This window comes from Blennius ocellaris (assembly GCF_963422515.1).
Source record: "Blennius ocellaris genome assembly, chromosome: 13".
Classification (NCBI taxonomy): domain Eukaryota; kingdom Metazoa; phylum Chordata; class Actinopteri; order Blenniiformes; family Blenniidae; genus Blennius; species Blennius ocellaris.
This window is the reverse complement of record NC_137662.1, coordinates 12,632,492-12,654,365: the sequence shown is the minus strand read 5'-3', so window position 1 is coordinate 12,654,365 and position 21,874 is coordinate 12,632,492. Positions and strand designations below refer to the sequence as shown.

The following is a 21,874-nucleotide window of genomic DNA, read 5'->3' as shown; positions in this document are numbered from 1 at the left end:
TGTCAGTCTGTGTCTTGTGTCTGTTTTTTTTTGCATGTTTTAGTTTTACCTTGTCTTAGTTTGTTTGGATTTCATTTTCACCCTTGCTTGTTTACTTGACAGATCCAGACGATCACCCTTGTCTGTTGTTCCTGTGTACTAAAAAACTGCTTCAAGCAAGTGGCATGCATCGACTTGAGTCCTTGAATTTCATTTTAAAATCACAACAGGAATAGAAGAAATAATTATGAATATACTTAATATAATAAGATTTCATAATTAGTCTCTTATGACCTACTATAAATGATTAAATACAAATATTTGAAGCTGACATTTTGAGTTGTATTACATTCAAGAAAGCATCACACACAGGTTGTATTTCAGCAATATATTTGCGTTACTGGGTGACAGCCAGCCAGAGGGCTGGCCTGAGGGTGTATTGGGTTTCATCGGTTATTGGCATCCAGTTCTCAATAGCATCGTTATTTGGAATTTCTCAGCTGGATTAGTTTACAAGATGTAAAACCAACTATCTAAAGATAAATATGCCTTCCACTCTCATTCCATACTAGTAGTCTTTGCATTCATATCTACAAAGATAGAGAAGGCGAAACATAAACTATTCCTCAAGTTTAGCTAATCCTCACAGCAGATTGTTGGGGATTGTTTATCACGGTCAGGAGACAGTGGAGCTACCATGAGAGTCTGCCAGAGGGACTTTCTGTCCTTTTCCTTTCTTTCTGTTACAAAGGAACAACCGCAATGCAATCAAGTCATATCTCTTCATCCAGGTGGAGAATTCTCCAGCTTGAGGTGAACTGCATTTTAATGAGGCTGACTGGAATAGTCACTTGGTATCAGGAAATGCAGGTTGCGCATTTGTTGTATCCCAATAGTTTATCGTCTCACAGCTCAAGGTTGCCATCAAAGCAAAAGCAGCTGTCATGACCAAAGAGAGGGAACTATAGCTGGTGAATAACTTTCACTTCTTCTACTTTAATGAGGATGAGAACAGGGCCTTCCATTTTATGTGGGAGGTTTTGAATAGATGCCTTATGCATGGGTATGTTGGTGCTGCTATATTACAAACGCTCAATATAGTGTTGCACCAGGGTCACTGTTCATGATAGAAGTTTAACTCGGGTAATCTCTGCATGCAATAAAATTAGTGTTGATACAAGGTCAAATTGATGGGAAAATACACGTTGAATGGAAACATAGACAGGATTTCTGAAGCATCAGCATTTGTTATCTATAGTTATGTGTGCATGAGTATGAAAAAAATGGATTAGCATATTCTTCTAACTATGGTTAAGGAATTTGCACATTTCACATATTTCTATTAAGTTTAATTACCTTTAATTGTTTGGGATTACAGCATCGATATAAGGAATTTTCTTGAGACTTTCTGAGGCGTTTACTGAAGTTCAATATTAATATCATAACACTATCCTCATGGAGGTTGATAATTTTACCTTTTCAGCTAATGCCAGCTAAACAATCACACGTAATAGTAATTATAACAAATAAATCATCAGTTGACTATTTTGATGATTAAAGAAGTCACATTGTTTATTTGTACCCATCTCATAATGAATTATAGATTTACAGTAGTTCTCTTCCAGGTGTTGCTCATATACAAGACAAAGTTGCAGTGAAGCTGTACTGTGTGATTTCAGTCCAACCTGAATGTTTGCCTGAGCTCACAGCTGCTATTCGCTATGATAATTGAAGGTTCTGTACGTCTTGTTGGAAGAGAATGTGCGCTGCAATTCTTTTTGTTTTTCACTAGATTTAATAATACATTTGAAATAACTCATGTTCTCGATTTTTTTTTTTTTTTTTTTCAATAAGCCTGTCAAGCCTGCAAACATGTTAAATCATAGAGCGTTCGACATAAACTCAATCCATACACATACATACACAGACTCTGTGGCGCTCCTGACAGCATAGTCAAATACTGGCCATCTTTCAATGACAAAAGAACACTGGGCAGTGGCCACCAACTTTTCTTAATTTTCAAGAGCAGACAACGTATGGGGCTTCTCTTGATATGTGCACCCTCCCACCACCACTGCCCCTAATTGTAAACAATGATTCCAAGGGATTTCTTTTTCTTCTTGCCAATATAAAAACAAATTAAAAGCATGATAAGGATGGACCTACACAGAATTGTAGCTATTTAACTTGTGAGGACAAAGAAAAAATTGGTCCAATGTACCAGAAGGTGGAGTGAAAGATTTTCAGCATCAATAAACTGCAAAGAAAATGACTTGTGTTAAGTAGAGAAACAAAACACTTGAAGTAGAGAAGAAATAACTATACAAATGTTGTTGATTAAGCTGTCTGAGACACAGGAAAATGTGATGATTTATGTTGAATCCTAATCCTTTTAAACCTTTTGTATTGTCCTTCAATATTTTGACTCATTGGCCACAACTTTAATCCTAAACTAAAAAGTAATTTTCTGTCCCACTGTACCAATCCACTAATTGTTTGATCTAAGTAAGTTTACCAAATAAATAACAAATATTTTTGAAAAAGCTATTTTGTTTCTCAATTTCACTTGATTAGATAAATAACCTGCAACACATTTTCAGGGTGTGGATTTTTATCGGCAAATTCATTAAAAACATTGCATGTTGTGTTTCTGACACAACATGCAATTGCAAGTGATTCCTCTTCATTTTTCTTGTGTTCAAAGCTTGAAAAAACTATGTTTTATGAGGTTTGACTGTGTGTGTGTGTCTTTTGACTGTCTGTGAAAAACATCTTAATTGTTGCTCTCTGTTGTTCCTTCCTGCCACAAACCTGGAATTCACAGTGAGACTATAACGAACGCTCATTCTGAAGGTTTCACATTTTTTCAGCGAGCAATCGTCACCTGAAACTGAAGGAGCTTTTTGTTGTGAAGTCAGTGTTAACGCACACTGTTTTCATGTTCAGATTGAACTCAGCAATGAGCTCTGCAGTTAATCTTGAATGACAGATGGAAATAATCGTAATAATCATGCATTGCTGTGAAGCAGTCAGTGCAGAGACCTGAATCAAAAATATCCACTTTCTCACTGACCTGACTGCTACAGAACAAAGAGAGCCACTATGGGGGGAAGATGGCAAGCGACACTGAAATTAGGATGCAAATCTGGCTAAGCGGCCAGTAATTATGCAAACCTGAATGGAAAAAAAAGAAAAGAAAAATCTGAGTGATGTCAATTAAAACCATATTTTCCTTGACTGCTGTTCCTTTGTGGCTTCCATGTCACATGGTACATCATCTTCTTTTTTTTCACAAACTTGTCATAGAAGCTGTAATGTCGAAACTGCCAGTAAAACTGTTTCTATATGTGATTTCTTATAATGTACCTTCTCAATTTCTCATCATTGTGACATCAGTCCTACTTAATTATTTTGAGACTGTATATTGACACAGTCTCTCTGAAAGTGGCCGACAAACTTGTTTGTTGCATGCTCACCACCCACCTTGCTCACTTCTCCACGCCTGCAGTGCAGCACAATCCATTCTAAAGAGCATTGCCTCTGGACACAGCATAGTCAGATTATGAAGGTCAGAACAAGGTAACCAGAAAAAAGGCATTTTATTGATATTTGACTGAATTGTCTGGAGACCGGGATGCACTGTGAGGAGAGTGCAGATCCCTGTTAAAGGAAATCGTTAAATTATCCCTGAGTAGAAGCTGAAGAGCACATGTACAGGGTTTTCATTTTTCAATACACTTTCAGTGCACATCTATTCAATGTTTAGCTTCAGAAAAATATTCTGTCCATAAAAAGTAAAGAAGTTGGATTAAACCCTAAAAAAACAGACAGAATCACAACAAATAAAGTAACACACATTGCAACACCCAGTGTAATAGCAAAACTTATCTGGCAGGCAAATTGCTTGGACATGGCATTGTAGGTAGTGGTTGTTTTGTATGCTATTGCCCTGCCCTACCCTGCTGTCAATATTAGCTGGAATAATGTGACTGCAATAAGAGCAGATCACTATTTGCACACTCACGTACAGTTGCACCGAAAAACTGTGAATGCCTGTCAGCTGATGCATCGTAAACAGTGGTTGTTGACAGTGTCTGAAATCATGGCTGTGGTCCACACAAGCATAGGACAGACCCAAAGGTGATCAAATGATCTTTTTTTTAAAAAGGCAATCAAATAAAAAACATTCAGTGGCATGCCTTCTCATAACAAAAATCGTTTCAGTAGCATTCACACTAGTGCATCTGAGCATGATCAAATTGGCTGAGGCTGTAAACACTGCTTGCTATTTACAAATTCTCCAAAAATAACTAAACAAACAGAATCCTTACCAATTAAGTGTGCATCTGTAATAAGTGGCTTGTGTGTATGGTGGGTTATGCAAAAAAGTCACGTGTCACTGCTTGTTTTTGTGTAAGAGATTTCCCACTCTGTGAAAGAATTTCTCTAACTTATTTTCATGGTGCCCTCTTACACCTCGGCTGAGGTTTTGCTCAAAAGCTGTCTCACCTTTAAAAAGGCCTTTAGTTTTCTCGTGGGAGCGTGTGCTCCCAAATGTGTGTGCAGGGCTAGAGTTTTTCTTGTCGAGTGAGCAGAAAGGCTCAAATCGGCTGTAGAGTCGAGTCTCCGAACCCCGTTCTTTGCTCCAGCTGCCGACTTCGAGGCCAGGCCTCAAACCTTTCTTCTGTGTTGAAGCGTTTGAAAGCGAGCTGTGCAGCGGATTTTGTGGTTCCTCCATTCTGAATCGCGGTTTTGAAGATTTGAATGGCTCGTCCTCCGAACTGTTCTGCTGGCTAATGACAAGAGGGTGCCTGGACGAATTTGCTGTGCTTTGGTGCGGCTTTTGCCCCACACATGATTTCTTTACCCCATCTTCACCAGTGAGTGTGTCCGTACTGTCGCCTGACGTGAGACTTAATGATTCCATGTCTCTCATTGACTTTTCTTTTTTGCTTGGCAAGTTTAAGAAAGATCTAATTTTCTTGGAATTCTTGCTCAAATGGTCCATGGTGCTAGATTTATTGATCAAATCGGTTCTTTTTACATCCAGTGTTGCTGCAGACACAGTCCTGCACGGCGGCTCCTGCCAAATGTGACTGCCAGAGCTCGTTGAGCTTGTGATGCTGTTGACATCATAATGGGACACTGATCTGTGATCATCAACCAGATTCAACGTATAGCCTCCATTTTGTGCATTTATCACTGCAGCGCTTCTGTTACCCTGTGCCCTTGTATAGGTGCCATACATGTGGCCTGGGGAGTCATATGAATACTCTGTGTTTGACTTTGGCTCTGCCAGACTGTGCCGTTTCTGCCAGCTGTCTGTCAGGATGTCAGGGTTTGTCATCATGTGTCCACCTTTAGGTCTGCCTAAGCTGGTATATGTAGGCTGGTAGGAGTTTCTACCAGGCCCATAGTGTGCATTGCTGTGAAAGTCATCCAGCTTCTGCAAGCTTTGTCTCTTTGACATGAAGTCTTCATTATTCGTTCTGTTATCAGTTGTAGGATTCCACTGCATTGATGAGTAGCGCACCGGGTTATTTGGTAACATTGAATGGCCAGTGCCGCCAGAGTTGTTATTATATCTGTTTGGCTCCATTTGCTCTGGTATAGTGGACCTGAAAACAAGAGAGGACCTCATTCTCCCCTGCATGAATGAGTTAGCCTTGTCCTGAGGTTCAAACTGGTCCAAATAGTCTGTGGATTCTGCGAAAGGTACATCAGGATTATTAAGGTAGGATTCTATCCTCATTGTGCGCATAAATGACTTGGAGGTTTTCTCCAGTGTTGGCATGTTTTGCTGCATGGATAGAATCTGTTTGTCATTGCCATTGTAGGACTGACGGATGTTTTGACCTCGGTAAAGCTGCGGGGTTTGCAAATAGTTGTCTGTCGAGTAGTTGTTTGGTCCATTTGCTGTTTCTCTATGGAGATTCCAGTTGCTAGTTCTTGGCCTCAGGTTCTGTGGGATACATTCCTCTTGTTTCTCCCCAGCATAGCTGTGTCTTTTCAGGAAGTTCAATGCTTCAGCAGTTTGATATTGTGGCAAATGATTCTCAGTGCCAATGCTATTGTCGAAGGGTCCCAGTGTGTGGTTTTCTTCTTCCAGAAACCTCTCGTTGATATCTCTTGAGCTTCTCTCACAGGTTTTCCTGTAGACAGTGTCCAGTGTGTGCCTCAGCTGATCACTACGATCAATTTTTGGGCCAGAATGAGATTTTTGAGTCTGAAACATGTCAGCTGGACACAGTTGAGCTGGCACTTCCGACCTGGCGTAGAGTGTTCGAAACTCCTCATCGTAGGACTTCACGAGATGGCCTGAGATGACTTGAACCATGCTCAGATTGATCTTCTCAAATGACCAAGAGAAGCTGTGAACAAACAGCCGGAATAAATTATTCAATATAGAGAAAACATGTTTGGAAATACACTTTTTGTTGGTTTGCATGATCTACTTCCTGAAGACGGAAAGCAAAAGCAATATTAAGTTCAAATACTTTACACCATGTCTTTTTTATAATAGAGTTTGTTTTTTTTTGTTTGTTTTATTATTGCTTTATTGTTCTACAAACTTTTAGCCAGCAATGCCTCCACAAAATATCAATGACAATCAAAAAGTGTTTCTAAAGTGTGACCATAAATGCAGTGCTTTACTTTCTGATAGAATTTGATGTACACTTCACAGGTCTTATAGCAGTTTTTCTTGTAACGCGGCTTTATTTACCTGTATGAGCCATAGATTGCTGTGTGGCAGTCAACCAGAATAAACCTCTGCTCCATTGTCCCATGAAATTTAGCTCCTGATCGACAGAGGTAATCCTGACCTTTCACGGTCCGCACCCTCATGTTCTGTAGTCACAGCAGTAAAACGAAAATGTCAGAAATATTTTATCATCCATTATTTTTATTGCAAGCCATAAATTCATCAATCATCATATAAACAGTCAAGAAGAACAGATGCACTTTGCAGGAAAGCTCCATGTGACATTTTGTCACTGACTCACTGTTGTTGACATATAAGAAGCTTTTAGTTGAATATCAAGGGCGTGTTTTAATCTTCAAAATCTCTTGCCAGTGATCATGACTGCACCCACTAAACAGGAGGAACCAGGTCTGAGGGATGATTGACTACTGTTCTCAGTAAAGTAAGACGTTACACATTGGCATGGACTTACTCGAAGTTGCTGAAGTTTGACATCTTGATTTTCGGCCATTGTGAGGAAACTTTTTAGTTGAGAATCATCCAAAAGTATGTAAACGGAGACTCCTCGTATAGAAGCTTCAACAATTTCCTTGAGTATATCCACATCGGTGAACTTGTCCATGACGATTGCAATGACCTGCAAGGAAGCAATGGACAATACACAATTGATTGTCTTGTACATATGCAGGAGTGACCAGTTTACACATTTGTAATCAGTGGATGGTGTAGGCACAAAAATGAAGATCAAATGTGAGTTCTATAGCTTCAAATCGACAAATGAAATGAAAATATATTATAAACTGGGGGGGTCATCCTATGCAAAAGCAGTGACATTAAACATATGGATTTGACTGGGATCGATATAAAGAAATGAAGAAGAAATGGCAAGGAATTATTCAGATATCTTTAAGGGCAATATTGACCAAAACTTTCTTACATTTTTTCCAGGAATATATTAGCTGATGTCCTTCACTTTGTTTCAGGCTCAGTGCAGCCATGAGAGTTATCCCAGTGTTCAAAGTGAAAATAGAATGAGCTCCCTATTCCTGTCCTACTCTCATCAAAGCAGGAAATAATGTATGTGACTAAAATTCACATGAATTTCTCAGTTTTAATTTCCTGTGTAGGAGGGTTTGTCCCATCCTTCATATGAGCAAGACGTTTGTCATTCTGAGTCATATATGAAACTTATAACATGCATTCAAATGTGAACGATATAACCCTGTAAAACTGGTGTTTTGACAGAAAAAACATTGCAGCTACCATGGCTCGTGATATTTTTATCTGCATTTAGCTTGATTTGTTCATCGTTGTGCTGATAAAGCCTGATAATGGTGTGTCCCCACTTTCTAGTTTCTGCTGTGTAAGTGTATTTTTAAGTCAATTAAGCAATAACAGAGCTGCTGTTTTTGCTTAATAGACTAAAAGTCTACTGACCACATTTTTGAGCAACAAAGCAAAAATCTACTGACGCAAAAGAAGAAAAACAAAACAGTGAGGTAGTATTGTATTGTAGAGCTCACACTATAAAAACAGTTCACACAGTTTTCAAATGAAGGTGAGTTGCATAACCAGATTTTAACCTTAACAACCTCAGCAGACACTCCTTAAATCTGAACACTGAAAGCAATGCATGTCTGGGAAACTGCCTTGAGGACAATTGGGCCAGTGACATAACGTATATGTACAATTGTGATTGCTACGGAATTGTTCTTGTGAAGGTGTTTTTACATTACCTGTCTTGCTTCCTGAATTTTTTTCCGGACCACTTCTTTGATAGTTGGGTTGTTTGGCCTTGGTGGATGAAAGAGCAGGTCTATATTTGTCTCGTGTAGTTCGTGCATGACCTCTGGCCATCCTAAGTCCAAATCTGGTGTGACAACGTCTGAGTGGACGGGCCAATATGTCCCTGAGGAAGATTCATTGTCTGGTGGACCAGTACTTTCCTCTTCATGATTTTGATGCGGAAGCCGCTCAGCATTTTCAGTGATAAAGAGAAGTTCATCCTCTGAGAGAAAGCTCCCGATACGCTCTCCTTTAAGAAACTCCTGGTAACCGCTTCTGCCATCTTTCACCAGAGAATCAATGGCCAGGCGATACGACTCCTTATAGTGAGGTTTAATGTAATCATCAGTTTTCGGCTCGCCCCTCAAGGATGAGAGCAGTGACAATTCAGATGACTCCATCCTGTCAGGCGGATTCAGCTGTTCCTGTCATAGATAATGAAAATCAATGACATGACGTCAGAAAATCAGAGAACAAACATAATGACATGGTGGAAAACATTGTCTGTTGATAAGCTTGATGAGGTCAAATTAACCTTATACTAGTGCTTGTGATATCATTTCTTTCATCTATAATAGATGTTATTAAGATGTAAACCACAGTGCAATACATTTTGTCTGCACTGTACAGCTGCAGTGAGATTCAAAGTGTAAGTAATAGTGTATCAGACTGTAATTAATGAGATGCAAACGTGATGAAAATGATTACACACTTCCAGTTTGTGTGAATAAATTGTGCTCAAAAGTTCATCTTATCTTCTTAAAACAGTGTCAATAACAACTCGTCTCTACTGTTTACTGCAGTATTCAGATTTCTAGAAAAACATTGAAAGGCAGTGTTCAAATAAACAGACACACACGTGTTTGCACTTTCATGTAGCATAAACCAAACATACACAAACCCGCTGGCACGCTTGTTTATAGCTGCGTATTCTAAAGGATAGATCCTGAGACTTGGTGCCAAGTCTATATGTGGTATTTTTCTAAATGCTTTTTGATGGTTTTGAAGGTGTGGCATGTTAGCAAATGACAATAAAGTCCAATCAATCGTGTAAAAGATAACATAAGCTATTTCACTAAATAACTCATAACTATCAGTTCCTCTTGACTATAGCTGAATCAAGAGGAGAGGCATCATATGTGGTGGGTGGCATATCACATTTTGTCATAGTGTATGGTGAAGTTATTGGGATTGACTGTTAAGAAATTACTAAATGACACAAAATACATCAGCTGGTTAAGAAATACTAATGTAGTAGACAATATGTCTTGTTTACCACAAAGGTTGTAATGCACCACAACCATAACACAGCGAATTATGTGCATCACATTCACAAGGTTGTGTTTTATCTTGAATCACATGCAGCTGTCACTGCTATTTTTATTACTGAACATAGAACAACAAGCCACACCATGAAAAGTAATTCACCTTTCTCAAACACTTTTTCAAAACAGCGTTTACAGACAGACAACTAAAACATGGCAAGCAATGTTTGCACAAGGTTGGAAAACGACAAAATGGAGTGACATTTTACCAGCAAAACATGACTTGTATGATCTTTTGATTGCCTCACATGAAAACAAAATAACGCATCAAATTTTATAAAAAAAAAAAAATGCAGACATGGAGTGTAAACTAGAGTGAAGTTCTTTCTCAAAGATCAAGGAAAAAGTGTGGTAGCATCTTTTATGTCATCTCTCCAAAAACGAGTGTAATAGAAATATTAATGAAGTTGTAGCCAGAAGGCTCCACAAAGGCCAAGAAGGGGCACTTTACCCTTTTACTGTCTTTTAAAAATTTGGTTTTAAACCCGGAGCAGCTTAAAACCTCCAGGATGACAAACAACATAAGAACTAGACAGACCCAAGCAACATTTTAAAAGATGTAAGCTATTCAGTTTACTCGAAAGTATATGTTACCTGACAGGCCTCATGGGAATCAGGTTTTGCCGGTATTTTGGTGTTTTCAGTGAATGAAACTGCCTGAGTGGTCGTATTACTTTCACTTCTGCTAATAAGACAGCACAAAGCTTTCATGAACAAATAGATCCAAGTACAGCTACATTTTTGGGGGGTTTTTCAGTAATATTTCTTCTATAGAATCATTGTGTATTTACTCTTTTTACAGCATTCTGATTTGGTTTACACTTACTGAAGAGCCTAGTAAATGTCAAAGTATCATAGAAATGTGCAGCAGTTATTGTAGGAAATATAGTTATCATCTACACGGTATAACACAACCGTGTACTAACAGCCAGTTTATACGAGCGTTATTACAAAGCTGTCACTTTTCAAAATGATTCATTTGCATTTGTGGCTTCTGATACTCTTACGGAGCTGCTGCCTGTTGATGAACACTTCCGAGAGGCTTCAAACGCACAGAGAGCGAGTCACAACGTTATCATCTTACACTCAACAGCAGTGACTTACATTTAAGAGAACTGTGTGAAAATCCTCTTGACTGCTCCCCGAGTACCCCCCTCATGTGTGCCGTCAGCGCTCAGTACGCTCAGTGTTTGCAGAGAGACACTGCTGTTTGTCAGCTGAAAAAGACAAAGACAAGGAGGTGTCTGAACATGATAAGCAGTCTGCAGATGGTGGGTGTGGATTCCAGTTTGAACATGCAAATAGTGCAGCTCGAAACTTGCTTACAGCCGGCCATAAACCTGTTTCAACGTTTAGCCACTCCCATGCTGCTCTCTTTAGGGACAAGGTTCACGCTGACAGAAAATGTAGATAGCTACGGATAAAAAAAAAAAAAAGATACGCTTTGATGAATCTTTGACATGTCACTGAAGGCGACGCTGCACACAGATTGGATGAGAAGTGTCTGAGTTGTAATATGCCAACTATTCAAGCAGCAACAATAGACTTCAAACAGATGTTTCTCAAACAGGAATACCACAAACTGAAGTCAACCGAAATAATCCAGGTATTATTATCCTTGATGAACTTGACCTTCAATGTGGCAAAAACATCAGGGTGGAGCTAGACAAACCTTTTTTTCTCATTCTTGTATAAAGGTGTGGGTGCGGATTAGCGCATACTTTTTTTGTTTTGTTTTGGTTTTTTGTTTTTTTTTGGGGGGGGGGTGTTATGGTTAATAAGTGTTGTCAATAAAAGTCTCATCATGTAACATCTGCAGTCTTTTTTTTTTTAGCAAGAATGTGGTCTGAAAAGTCATTTTGCCTGAAGAAAACAACCCTTCACAAAAAAAGTTCCCCTGAAAGCGAATGTTGGGACACTGCTTATCACCTTGTTCAATGGATCTTTCACCTTTCAATTTTGAAAAAATATGTATTACATAACAACGAATGAACAATGAAAGGTTTGTCGTATTTCTATTTTTTTCTGTCTGCATTTGTCATAGAAATTATGCACTAAGGCAAAACATATTTCATTTTTTCTATATAGTGTATCCACAGCCAGTATCAGATCCTGTTTTATATATTTTTCTTTTTAGACAGACAGATGGACAGATGGATGGATGGATGATCTCTATGTGGCTTTATATTATGATAATAATTCTGCTTGGTTTTCTCGCCATAAAGATTTTAACTGCACACAAGATGGTGATTAATGCAGAATATCTGCAGCATTCTTCATGTAACGCATTCTATCACACATTCCACGGCCTCTCAGCTGTTTGGTTTTGTTTTTTTCTACTTTCAAGAAGTGTTACCATGTTATGTCCTTCAGTTGTGAAACATGTTTTAGTAAATAGAAGAGTTAGTTTTCTGTGTAAAACTGCAAACATCAGCAGAAGTAGTAGTTAAATATTACTTGCATGAAAAATTGAATTTGAAAAAATTGAATAATAGATGGAGTGAGACCTTGCTGGTTTAGTGGTTTGCACAGTCACCTCATAGCGAGAATACCACAGGTTTGATTTCAGATTAGGCTGGACTATTCAGTGCGGAGTTTGCATACTATCTTTGTGTACGCACAAGTGTTTTCTCGCACTTCCTTCAACAGTTCGAAAACATGCATTTGAAGTTCATTCATGATGCTAAAATGATCTTTTGATGGAAATGTAATTGTGTGTCTCTCAAGGTTTGCCCTGTGATGGGCTGCTGAGCCTTCCAGGGTGCATGATATGTTTGCCCAATTAACTTTTAATCAAGCAGTATAGAAGATGGACGGCGGCTTTGAAAACATGAAATCTGTGTTTATCGTTGTTATACGTTTTCAGCTAATGTCAATAATCCACACTGGGAATGTGTTGTCCATTGAAAAGACAAATAATGGTCCCGTTTTTATTATCCAGCTTCAAAAAGAAATATTCTCTCAATATATTTCCCACAAAATACAAAAAATAAAAAAATGTAATTTCATATGTAGCAAACAGAACTAAAATGGACTTCAGTTTGACAAGTTTGAATGTTTTTTTACATTTCAGTGATAAACACCGCACCTCACAGTTTATATGTCATTGCCCCGAAGCATGTGGTGGGTCAGTGTAGATTTGCATATCAACTTTCCAACGGCTCCAAATAACATTTGGTGAAAATGGCCCTGTAACATTTATGCACGAAGCACACGCATACACGCACGCACACACAATATGTGAGCACATGCAGCACAGGTGGGTCGGTCTGTCAATATAGCTTAAGGTTCTTAAGTAATCAATCTCATTATTATTTTAAAGAACACATTGGCATTTTGTAAAATATCCTTCTTGTCTTTCTTGCTAGAAACCAAATGAGATTGAAAACACTTGCGTGTATGCTGTAGGTGTTGACTGATTATCTGGGAACAGGAGAAATGGCCTCATTCTGTATAAACCGCCCAGTAAATCATGATATTCATTTTTCTTCATTTGCTTCAGTAACTCCCACTTAAAAGACCAATTCTGCTTGATGTTGAGTAAAATCAACATTTCTAAAACAGTTTTTTAACCATCTCAAAGACAGAAGTGATTGTAATAACAGGCTGTTTCAGTTCCATTTTAAATCATGCTGAATCAAAAATGACTTAAAAACACACTATTCACTCACTTCAATCCTTTTTATTCTGTCTCTTTTTTATTTTTTCAATAAAAATCAATTTTAAAATCATGTTCTTAGCAGAATGCAATAACAAATTAGCAACATATGAAATGCTTTTGTTAATTTCCTGACACTTCTATATATGTGTTACACCGAGATGAAGGAAGGAAATGAAGCGTTATGAAGTTATTTTTTTCTGTGGGTTGCAATATTTGATGTCATCTAATTACTTATTGCAGTTACTATCTTGACAATAAACAATGTACCTGAGAGATATTCTCCTAATGCAATCACAATGGGCATTTATAGAGAGCGTGATAAGTGATAAGTAACTTGATTATGTTGACAGTCTGTTCCTTCATTAAGGTCCAAACGCCTTTGGTAACACGTCAGTTGAAAAGCGTCACAAAGAACGAGATATGCTCGCTATTGTTCAGATGCATCTTGAATCTGGGTGTGTAAATATTAAGTAACGTATGTACTCACTCAAAGGGAGTTTCTTTTCCTGGAGCAGCCTCCTTGTTAATCGTCCTTTGTGACACCCAATCCCTGCCCTCATGATCAGCTCCTCGGGCCATCCTCAGCTCCTGGTTGCATGTCTGAGCAAATTGCATGCTTCTGCTGAATTCAAATGAAGAAATCGCCACTCAGACTAGATTTTTGATAAATGGAACTGATGGCATGAATAAATACAAAATGGAAGAACATGGATTCGTCTCAACAGCTTTTAATGATCCGTTATCATTGCAATACCTTTGTGTTAAATGTTTTTATCACGTATAATTGTGGATGTCTGAGACGGACCAACAGGCAGAGCTGAAAAGTAATTAAGATTTAACTTTCGTAGTCAATTCATTATAATTCTCCTTGTGCCAAATCAAATCGGGCTGGTGGTGATACTGCTTTAAAGGCAAAGTGATATCCAGTAATTGCACAATGATTAAAAGACATGAAAGGTTTCACATGGATGAAATTATTGGTCTAGTTAGAACTGCAGCCTTTGCACAGAGGCACTCATTAAAAAACACGACGAGCTGTTTTACCAGTTTATTACACATCCCTGATCACACCTTGTTTTGTGATTTGTATGCAAAGGAGTCAGGTTTCCAGGAGAGTGTATGAATGTGGGAAGACCACAGTAATCAACCTTCAGTACCAAGCAAATAGCAACTGATTGTGACAATATATGTCCAAGATAACCATTTACATAAACATAGGTCTTTTTTATCACCACATAATAGCTCTGTTACTCAGAAAACCTCAACATTTATGTTTTGTCAAAGATTTTGAGGTAACTATCAACACTATAAATGTGTCCGTTAGTGTAGCTAATTCACTGTCTTTACCTTTGAACCTCTCTGTTATAGCAAGCTTGCAAAACTTCCCATCAAGCAAACCTCAGGTATGTATTGTACGTGAAGAAACCATTATGCCGTTGTCATCACACCATGTAATTATTAAATGTCACGTTGCAACAGTTTAAATACAAAGACATGATGCAGCTGACTAGTTGATAGAAAGACTCTGAGGAGATTGAACTGAAAAGAAAATGAGATGAGATTATATTTTCTCTCGAAACGGGGGTGGCTAACCACAGCAAGCTAAGGTTTTTCTGAGTTACTAATTTTCCTCAGAGACTGAGAGAACACTAACACACCGTCAGTTACTCCTAACTTATAGCTATACTATAATGTATTCCTGTTGTATTTATATAAATATGTTCTTCTTCTTAGGCATTCCATAAAATGAAATAGAAAAAAAATATATGCACATTTTGTTTTGTACTAGTTTTCTTAATGTAAAGCTACTGTGTTCGAGTTCTCAATTGAAACAGTCGGAGAAGAAGAATATGGGAGGAAATCTGAAGATCATTTGGTGTGAGTCCCTTTTTTTGTTGGAAAGAAAGTGTCTAAGTGATAGTGAACATTTAATTTTTCATCGATTCATGAATGCAGTGTCTATATATTGAGTGAAAGGGGTGAAAAGATATTCATCTGAAAATTTTAAAATGTAATTTTCCCACAGTATCATTTCTGATACTTCCACTATGGACAAGAGAAATTTATATTTTAAACTCATCCAAAGGTTTTTTAAAGGGGGAAAAAAACCAAAACTTGTTTTATTGCTAAACTTGATGATGTGTTTTGTTGATGCCATTCAGGGTAATAAAGACTAACAAATATAATTGTTCTCAGTGCAGTCTATTTCAATTGTTATGATTTTAATTACAACGCTATGCCTGGGTTGTCACTAAAACTCCTTCATTCCCCCACATCACTCCCACCCTATAGAGAAACTTCACTGGCTCCTGGTCAATCATAGAATTATCTACAAAATCCTCCTGTACACAATAAGTCTATTCATAACGTCGCCCCTCTATACCTCTCTGACCTCCTGCGTGCTATCACTCCATTCTGCTCACTGAAATCCTCCACCTAACTGCACCTGCCTCAGCAGAGCCTTCAGCCTGCTGAAACTCATTGCCACCAGACCTGTGTAACTCTTCCACTCTCTCCATCTTTGAAATCCAAACTCTCAATGCATCTGTTCAGACTCGCCTGCGCTCTGTAACTGCTCCACAATGTCTCTCACGCTTTTTATAAATCTGTTTTCCTTCCTGTAGTTTGTCAGATTTTTCATATCTTACTTTGTACAGTGACCTTCGGTGTCCTGAAAGGGGCTTTCAAATAAAATGTATTATTCTTATTATTCTTATTACGAAAGCTTAAGGCACTGGTTCAACTTCTTTGCTTCTGAAGAATTTCTGAGAATGTTTTTAAGTGTAAAAATAAAAATGTGTTTTCTAGGTGATGTAGCACACAATATCCCCTCTTGAATCGTTTTCCAGTGGTTGTGCCGTGTGTGTGTAGATATAGAGAGACACGGACAGACAGGGGGAATTGGGAGAGGCAACATGCATCTGAAGGAGCAAAACGGAGCAAACGAGAATGAAGTCAGACCCGCCTGAAGCAAGAGCAGAGTTACCACGGAGCACAGCCAGCCACAACATGAACAGTGATTATATCAAAAATAAACGTGGCATGAACTTGAGGAAGAATGACAGAATAAGAACAATAACTAGACAAACAGACGAATTAACAGCAAAGAAACAGACCCGGATTCCACTTGCGTCGTTGTATCAGAAAATTAAACTGGAAAAGAAAAATATCTGGATATTACTAGTTTGTTTTTGAATGAGAAACTGGAAATTATGGTTGTAAAGTGTGTCTGACACCCTGACTTATACTAAAAGTAAAATCATCAGATCAATCAGTTTTGCATGTGTTTTGCCACCATGACCAACATCACTCAAAAGGATAATATGTGAAGTGGGGCTTTGTGTCTATCAGTCCTGCTGAACCCCTAAAAAAAAGGGAAATTGATGATAGAGTGGGTGGAATATGTTATTAAATAATTTGGGTGAAAAAAAATTGCTGAGAGGTGATTATTCACTGAGTTAAATTTGTGGGGTAAAAGAACAACTGAAGTGATTCCAAAACCACAACAAGAAATGGCAATAACAGAAAATATCTTATGAAAGAGTCCTATCGGGTAAAGCTGTGGACTACCTTTCACCCCAATAATGGAAGGCTGAGTCATTTCTGCTCTGCCTTTTTGACGGTGTTAAACACAGTCGGTCATAAAATGAGCAAACATTGTCTGACGTTATAATTCACATTAGGCGTTGTGCAGAAATCTATTAGCATGAACTCCTCCTTAGTATTTTACAATGTCTGGACCGCTTGCCTGATATGTCTTAATCTTGAAGACAAATGCACTTCATTGTTTCTTCAGTGATTGTGCACATCGGTCAGATACGACCATTAGTGCATACTGTGTGTGTGTGTGTGTGTGTGTGTGTGTGTGTGTGTGTGTGTGTGTGTGTGTGTGTGTGTGTGTGTGTGTGTGTGTGTGTGTGTGTGTGTGTGTGTGTGTGTGTGTGTGTGTGTGTGTGTGTGTAATTTTCATACATGCCAATATCTTTTGCTTTATATGTCCAGCTGAAGCAATAAAATTCTCCCTAATCTGTGTCATTGTGAATGTGTCTATTTGTTCAATCTACACTGATATAGTATTACAATTATGACAATTATATTACATTAAAAAAATATTTTTTTATCACAGACTTATATAACAGCCCCTTCCATAAAAGTGTAAAATTGCTATCAACTAGAAAGGTAATATGATATGAGAATGTGGCGCAATCTATACAGATTAACTTAATGCATCAGTGATCTACAGTATATGCCAGTGAAGAAAACACAACAGTGATGTAGTGATAGTGAATAGAGAAAATTAAAACATCATTCAATAGTGTCCCAGTAAACAATCCTCTCGTTTCTCAATGGGATGCACCTGTAGCCAGGTTTCATCTTGTGTTTTGGCCAGTGACTGTTTTTTACTAAATTAATATTCCTTGCTTTGAAAGGACAAGAAAATAAAATGTTATGAGTGCATACTTTGAATACTTCCCTAGTTTATAAAGTCATATTTTAATTGCACCAAGCGTTTCTTTCTACTTTTGTGTTATTTTGAGTGGATACAGTGATTAAAGAAAAGTACTTCATTTTTAAGTAATGCAGCTTCTTGTAGATTAGTTGCAAGTGAAGTCGTTCCATTTTACTGACACTGTGAGTACAGTTATTTTCAGTCATTAAAAACATTCACAAGAAATAGTTTTTGAAAGCTTTCAAGCATGTTCATTTTTTGTTAGTTCTTTGCTGTGGACTCGCACACTGCACTGGAAACAAATTTGAGAGAACACTGAGGAATCTGACAATTGAGCAAGATGGAAACAGTCATTGAGCACTTTGTGTAATGATGATGACAGACAACTTCACAAGTTCAGTGTCTTATTCAGTATATCTCCATTCGACTTTGTTTTGCTTCATGCCACTGAAACAGATTTCCCCCTCAGAGTCCACAGCAGTACAATAATAAGCATAATCTACAGGTTAAAATCAGGATGAAGCAAAACATCCTATTTGGGGTTTTTCTCTCCATACCTGAAACAGTTTCAAACAGCATTACCAACTCGTCCTGTGAGACTTCACTGTTCTCCAGCTGGGAACACTTGTTAGATAGTAGAACATCAAAGTGCCACACCACCATTTATTTATCATAGAGCAAGGCCATTTCCATGAAACTGAGTGATAACATGCATTAATGTACCGTAGTTTCTTTTCTTTCCCCTTTCATTCACGCTCGCTGCACCTCTTCATACATGGCTGTACATTAGTTTCATGTCCTTGGAAAGTAAACAATTATTATTTGTCACTCGGCCACTGACGACAAACATGCTGATGTTTGCATGTCTGATCTTTGCCTGCTTGGATCACAAGCCGGCTACAATCTCCGTTTATGGATGGTCTGTGGTGAAGCTGGACTGTGGAACAGTCAGTATTCTCACATTATAGTAACAAGACTGTCTCCAGTTTGACTCCATGTTGGGATTTTCCTCATTGTGTAGTTTGCATGTTCACCCTGTGCATGAGTGGGTTTTTTCTTGATAGGCTGTTTTGTACACCGCATAATAATTAGCTCACAGTCTATTGGAATATATCTATATGTAGATAGATAGATAGATAGATAGATAGATAGATAGATAGATAGATAGATAGATAGATAGATAGATAGATAGATAGATAGATAGATAGATAGATAGATAGATAGATAGATAGATAGATAGATAGATAGATAGATAGATAGATAGATAGATAGATAGATAGATAGATAGGGGCAAAAATAAGCCTTGGTTTCTGCCTAGACCCATTTCGGCAACAGATATTGTGGAGGGAAAAAAACCCTGTGTGCGTGAACTATGAACACTATGAGCACTATGAACTGAATGCACAAAATTCAACTTTTACACTGAAACTGTAACTGTAACCAAAATACATTCATTCATTCATTTAAATATGACTTACAGCTGAAGAATAAAGAATGAAGGATAAAGGATCCTAGCATTTATAGTTGAAAACAAAGTAATATGTTCGCATTGATATTCTCAGGGGCCTGTCATACTGGGTTATTGATGTATTCAGAGGAGAGCTACAAATGGGCTGTGATATCGACACGTGGATTGTTACTGTCACCACAGGAGGTTTCAAAGGAAATCCTCATGAAAGATTTTGAAACATCCTGCTGTTAAACGAAGTGAAGTGAGCAATGTGTAATCGGATACAAAACATCACAGAACAAAGTGCAGCCTACAGCTCCTCTTTCGCTTCATATAAATGTCTGTGAGCTGCTTGGAAGGAATCACAGAAATGATCAACTTTAAAAATGGTTTTGCCCTCTGAGGAACAAGAAAGTGTTTGATACACAGCAGGGATGTAAGACCTGCTGTGTATCAAAACCTGAGAACTGACCACAGCAACCTCATCTTCTTCTTTTTTGGGGTTTAACTGCAGTTTGAGTCCATATAGCTGCATTACCGCCACCTGCTGGTTCTATCTATCTATCGACATTGTTTCCCACTACTCTTGTCTTCCTGATGACTGTTTCTCTCTCTTTCTTATCAGAAACTTTTCCATCTCGTATAACATAGTCACCACCCAGAGTACGAACCAGTGAACATCTCTGAGGCAAACATCCAGGGAAGAGCATCTAATAGCGAATACGAAAGCAGAGTTCAGTACTGACTGCCATTTGCCGTTTTCCTGATGATCCCAAGAACTTTTGAAGTCCCTTGCAGGAATTGAAGACATTTACAATCTCTCTTCCAAAGGCCTCAGATCACTCTCCAGCACAGCTGAAATGCCAGAGGTCTGAATAAGAAAGGTTCCACATGTCGTTCCATGATGAGGTTCGAATCGCAGGGACCTGAGCGGAGAACTCGGCAGCCCACATAACCTTTCTATAGGCTTCAAGTTTGAATAAATGTATGTAGTTGAGTCGTGGCTGCGCTAAGAAGATTTTCTTCGTGGACTTTGCATGTTTTCACAGGGAAATGCGTGGGTTTTCCCATGGCACTCCAGTTTCCTCCCATATTCCAAAACTTGCCTTTGAGGTTCACTAGTGGGTCTAAAATTGTTGGTAATTTTCAACATGAGTGGCTGCGGCTGTCTGCCGTTCTGTAATAGATTGACAATCTGTTCAAGGTGTACTCTGCCTTTGTCCATAGTCACCTGGGATCAACTACAGCACGACTCAGCCCTGAGTTGGATAAGGCAGTGGATCAGAGAAAAAACAAAGATGGCCCTGTGATGTACTGGCAACTGACTCATGGTGTACAATGTCTTTGTCTCATTATCAGCAGGTTCTACTGAAGGAGATTAATAGATGTCAGTTACCTTGACTTCTATTTTCATTTTTGTGTATTTGTTAAATTGTTGCCTTTAGTTCTTTATTTGCACCTTTCTATGAGTGATCTTTGATTGATTCTAAAAAAAAAAAAAAAAAAAAAAAAAGCCTTTTTTTTACTGAATATATAATGCTACTGCCGCAGCAGATTCCAAATGTTTCTCATAAAGGTATAACAGGTTCAGCCTCTGCTCCTGCAGTGCATACGCACAGAGTAGCTCAGCACTCACGCACAATAAAGATAGAACACAAGTACAAAATGTACCTGTGTGTGCTGTAAAAAAAAAAATTTAATCAGGAAAGAAAATGTCACAATGGCAGAAAGCTGATGTGTTTTTCTGTTGTTTTGGCTTCTGAATCAAACCGTTCCACTGAAGCTACACACAAGACAAAAACCAGCCCGCAGACACACCAACTGATGAATTTGATAAATCTTCAAGATGCCGTCACATCCGAACATGGAAATCCTCCGGTCATAAAATACAAATAAAAGAAAGAATAAATAAACACAGTGAAGTCAATTGGCACTAGAAATGTAAATAGTTGGTATGAGCAGTTATATATGAATGTTATTTAGTAATTTAATTCTAATTGTGGAATGGTTTTTCTCTTGAAAGCCAATAAATATAATCAAGGTCATTGATAGTGTTGTAGCCTAGTTTTCACGGTGTTATTTTCAACGATTTCATTTTGTTCTTGATGCTAACATGAGGTTGAATAAAATGTAAATTATGATTATGTAATCTGAAAAACAAGAAAAATTCCCTGTTCTTTTTTAAGACAACTGCACTACCCTATTAACTAAATAATAATAATAATAATAATAATAATAATAATAATAATAATAATAATAATAATAATAATAATAATAATAATAATAATAATAATAATAAAGAAAGAAACACAGAAATTAAATTTGAAAGAATGAGAACAGATTGGTCCCAGCTTTTCATTATATTGCCATCTGCACTTTATTGCGAGCATGGGCACGTAGTACGTGCAGGTGTGCAATTCTTTTTTTTTTTGGGGGGGGGGGGTAATGTTTTTTCATCCATCCCTATTAAGCATTATATATTTGTCTTGAAGTGATCTTGGCAAATTAAAAGATGAACCAC

At 37.9% G+C, this 21,874-nt stretch overlaps 1 protein-coding gene across 2 annotated transcripts; it reads right to left on the bottom strand.

The window, feature by feature from the left end:
- Positions 1–3,578: 3,578 nt before the first annotated feature.
- Positions 3,579–14,062, bottom strand: fam83b (family with sequence similarity 83 member B). Of its 2 annotated transcripts, XM_080507973.1 has the most exons (7): positions 13,941–14,062; positions 11,119–11,206; positions 10,897–11,009; positions 8,419–8,892; positions 7,155–7,319; positions 6,704–6,828; positions 3,579–6,350 (listed from the first exon to the last, which is right to left on the bottom strand). In XM_080507973.1, exons 4-7 carry the CDS (start codon positions 8,866–8,868, stop codon positions 4,376–4,378), a joined length of 2,715 nt encoding a protein of 904 aa, XP_080364099.1. In that variant the 5' UTR covers positions 8,869–8,892; positions 10,897–11,009; positions 11,119–11,206; positions 13,941–14,062; the 3' UTR covers positions 3,579–4,375. The 2 variants fall into 2 exon arrangements, with proteins under 2 accessions (XP_080364099.1, XP_080364100.1); XM_080507974.1 differs by lacking the exon at positions 11,119–11,206 and having other exon boundaries at positions 13,941–14,055.
- Between the last annotated feature and the right edge of the window lie 7,812 nt (positions 14,063–21,874).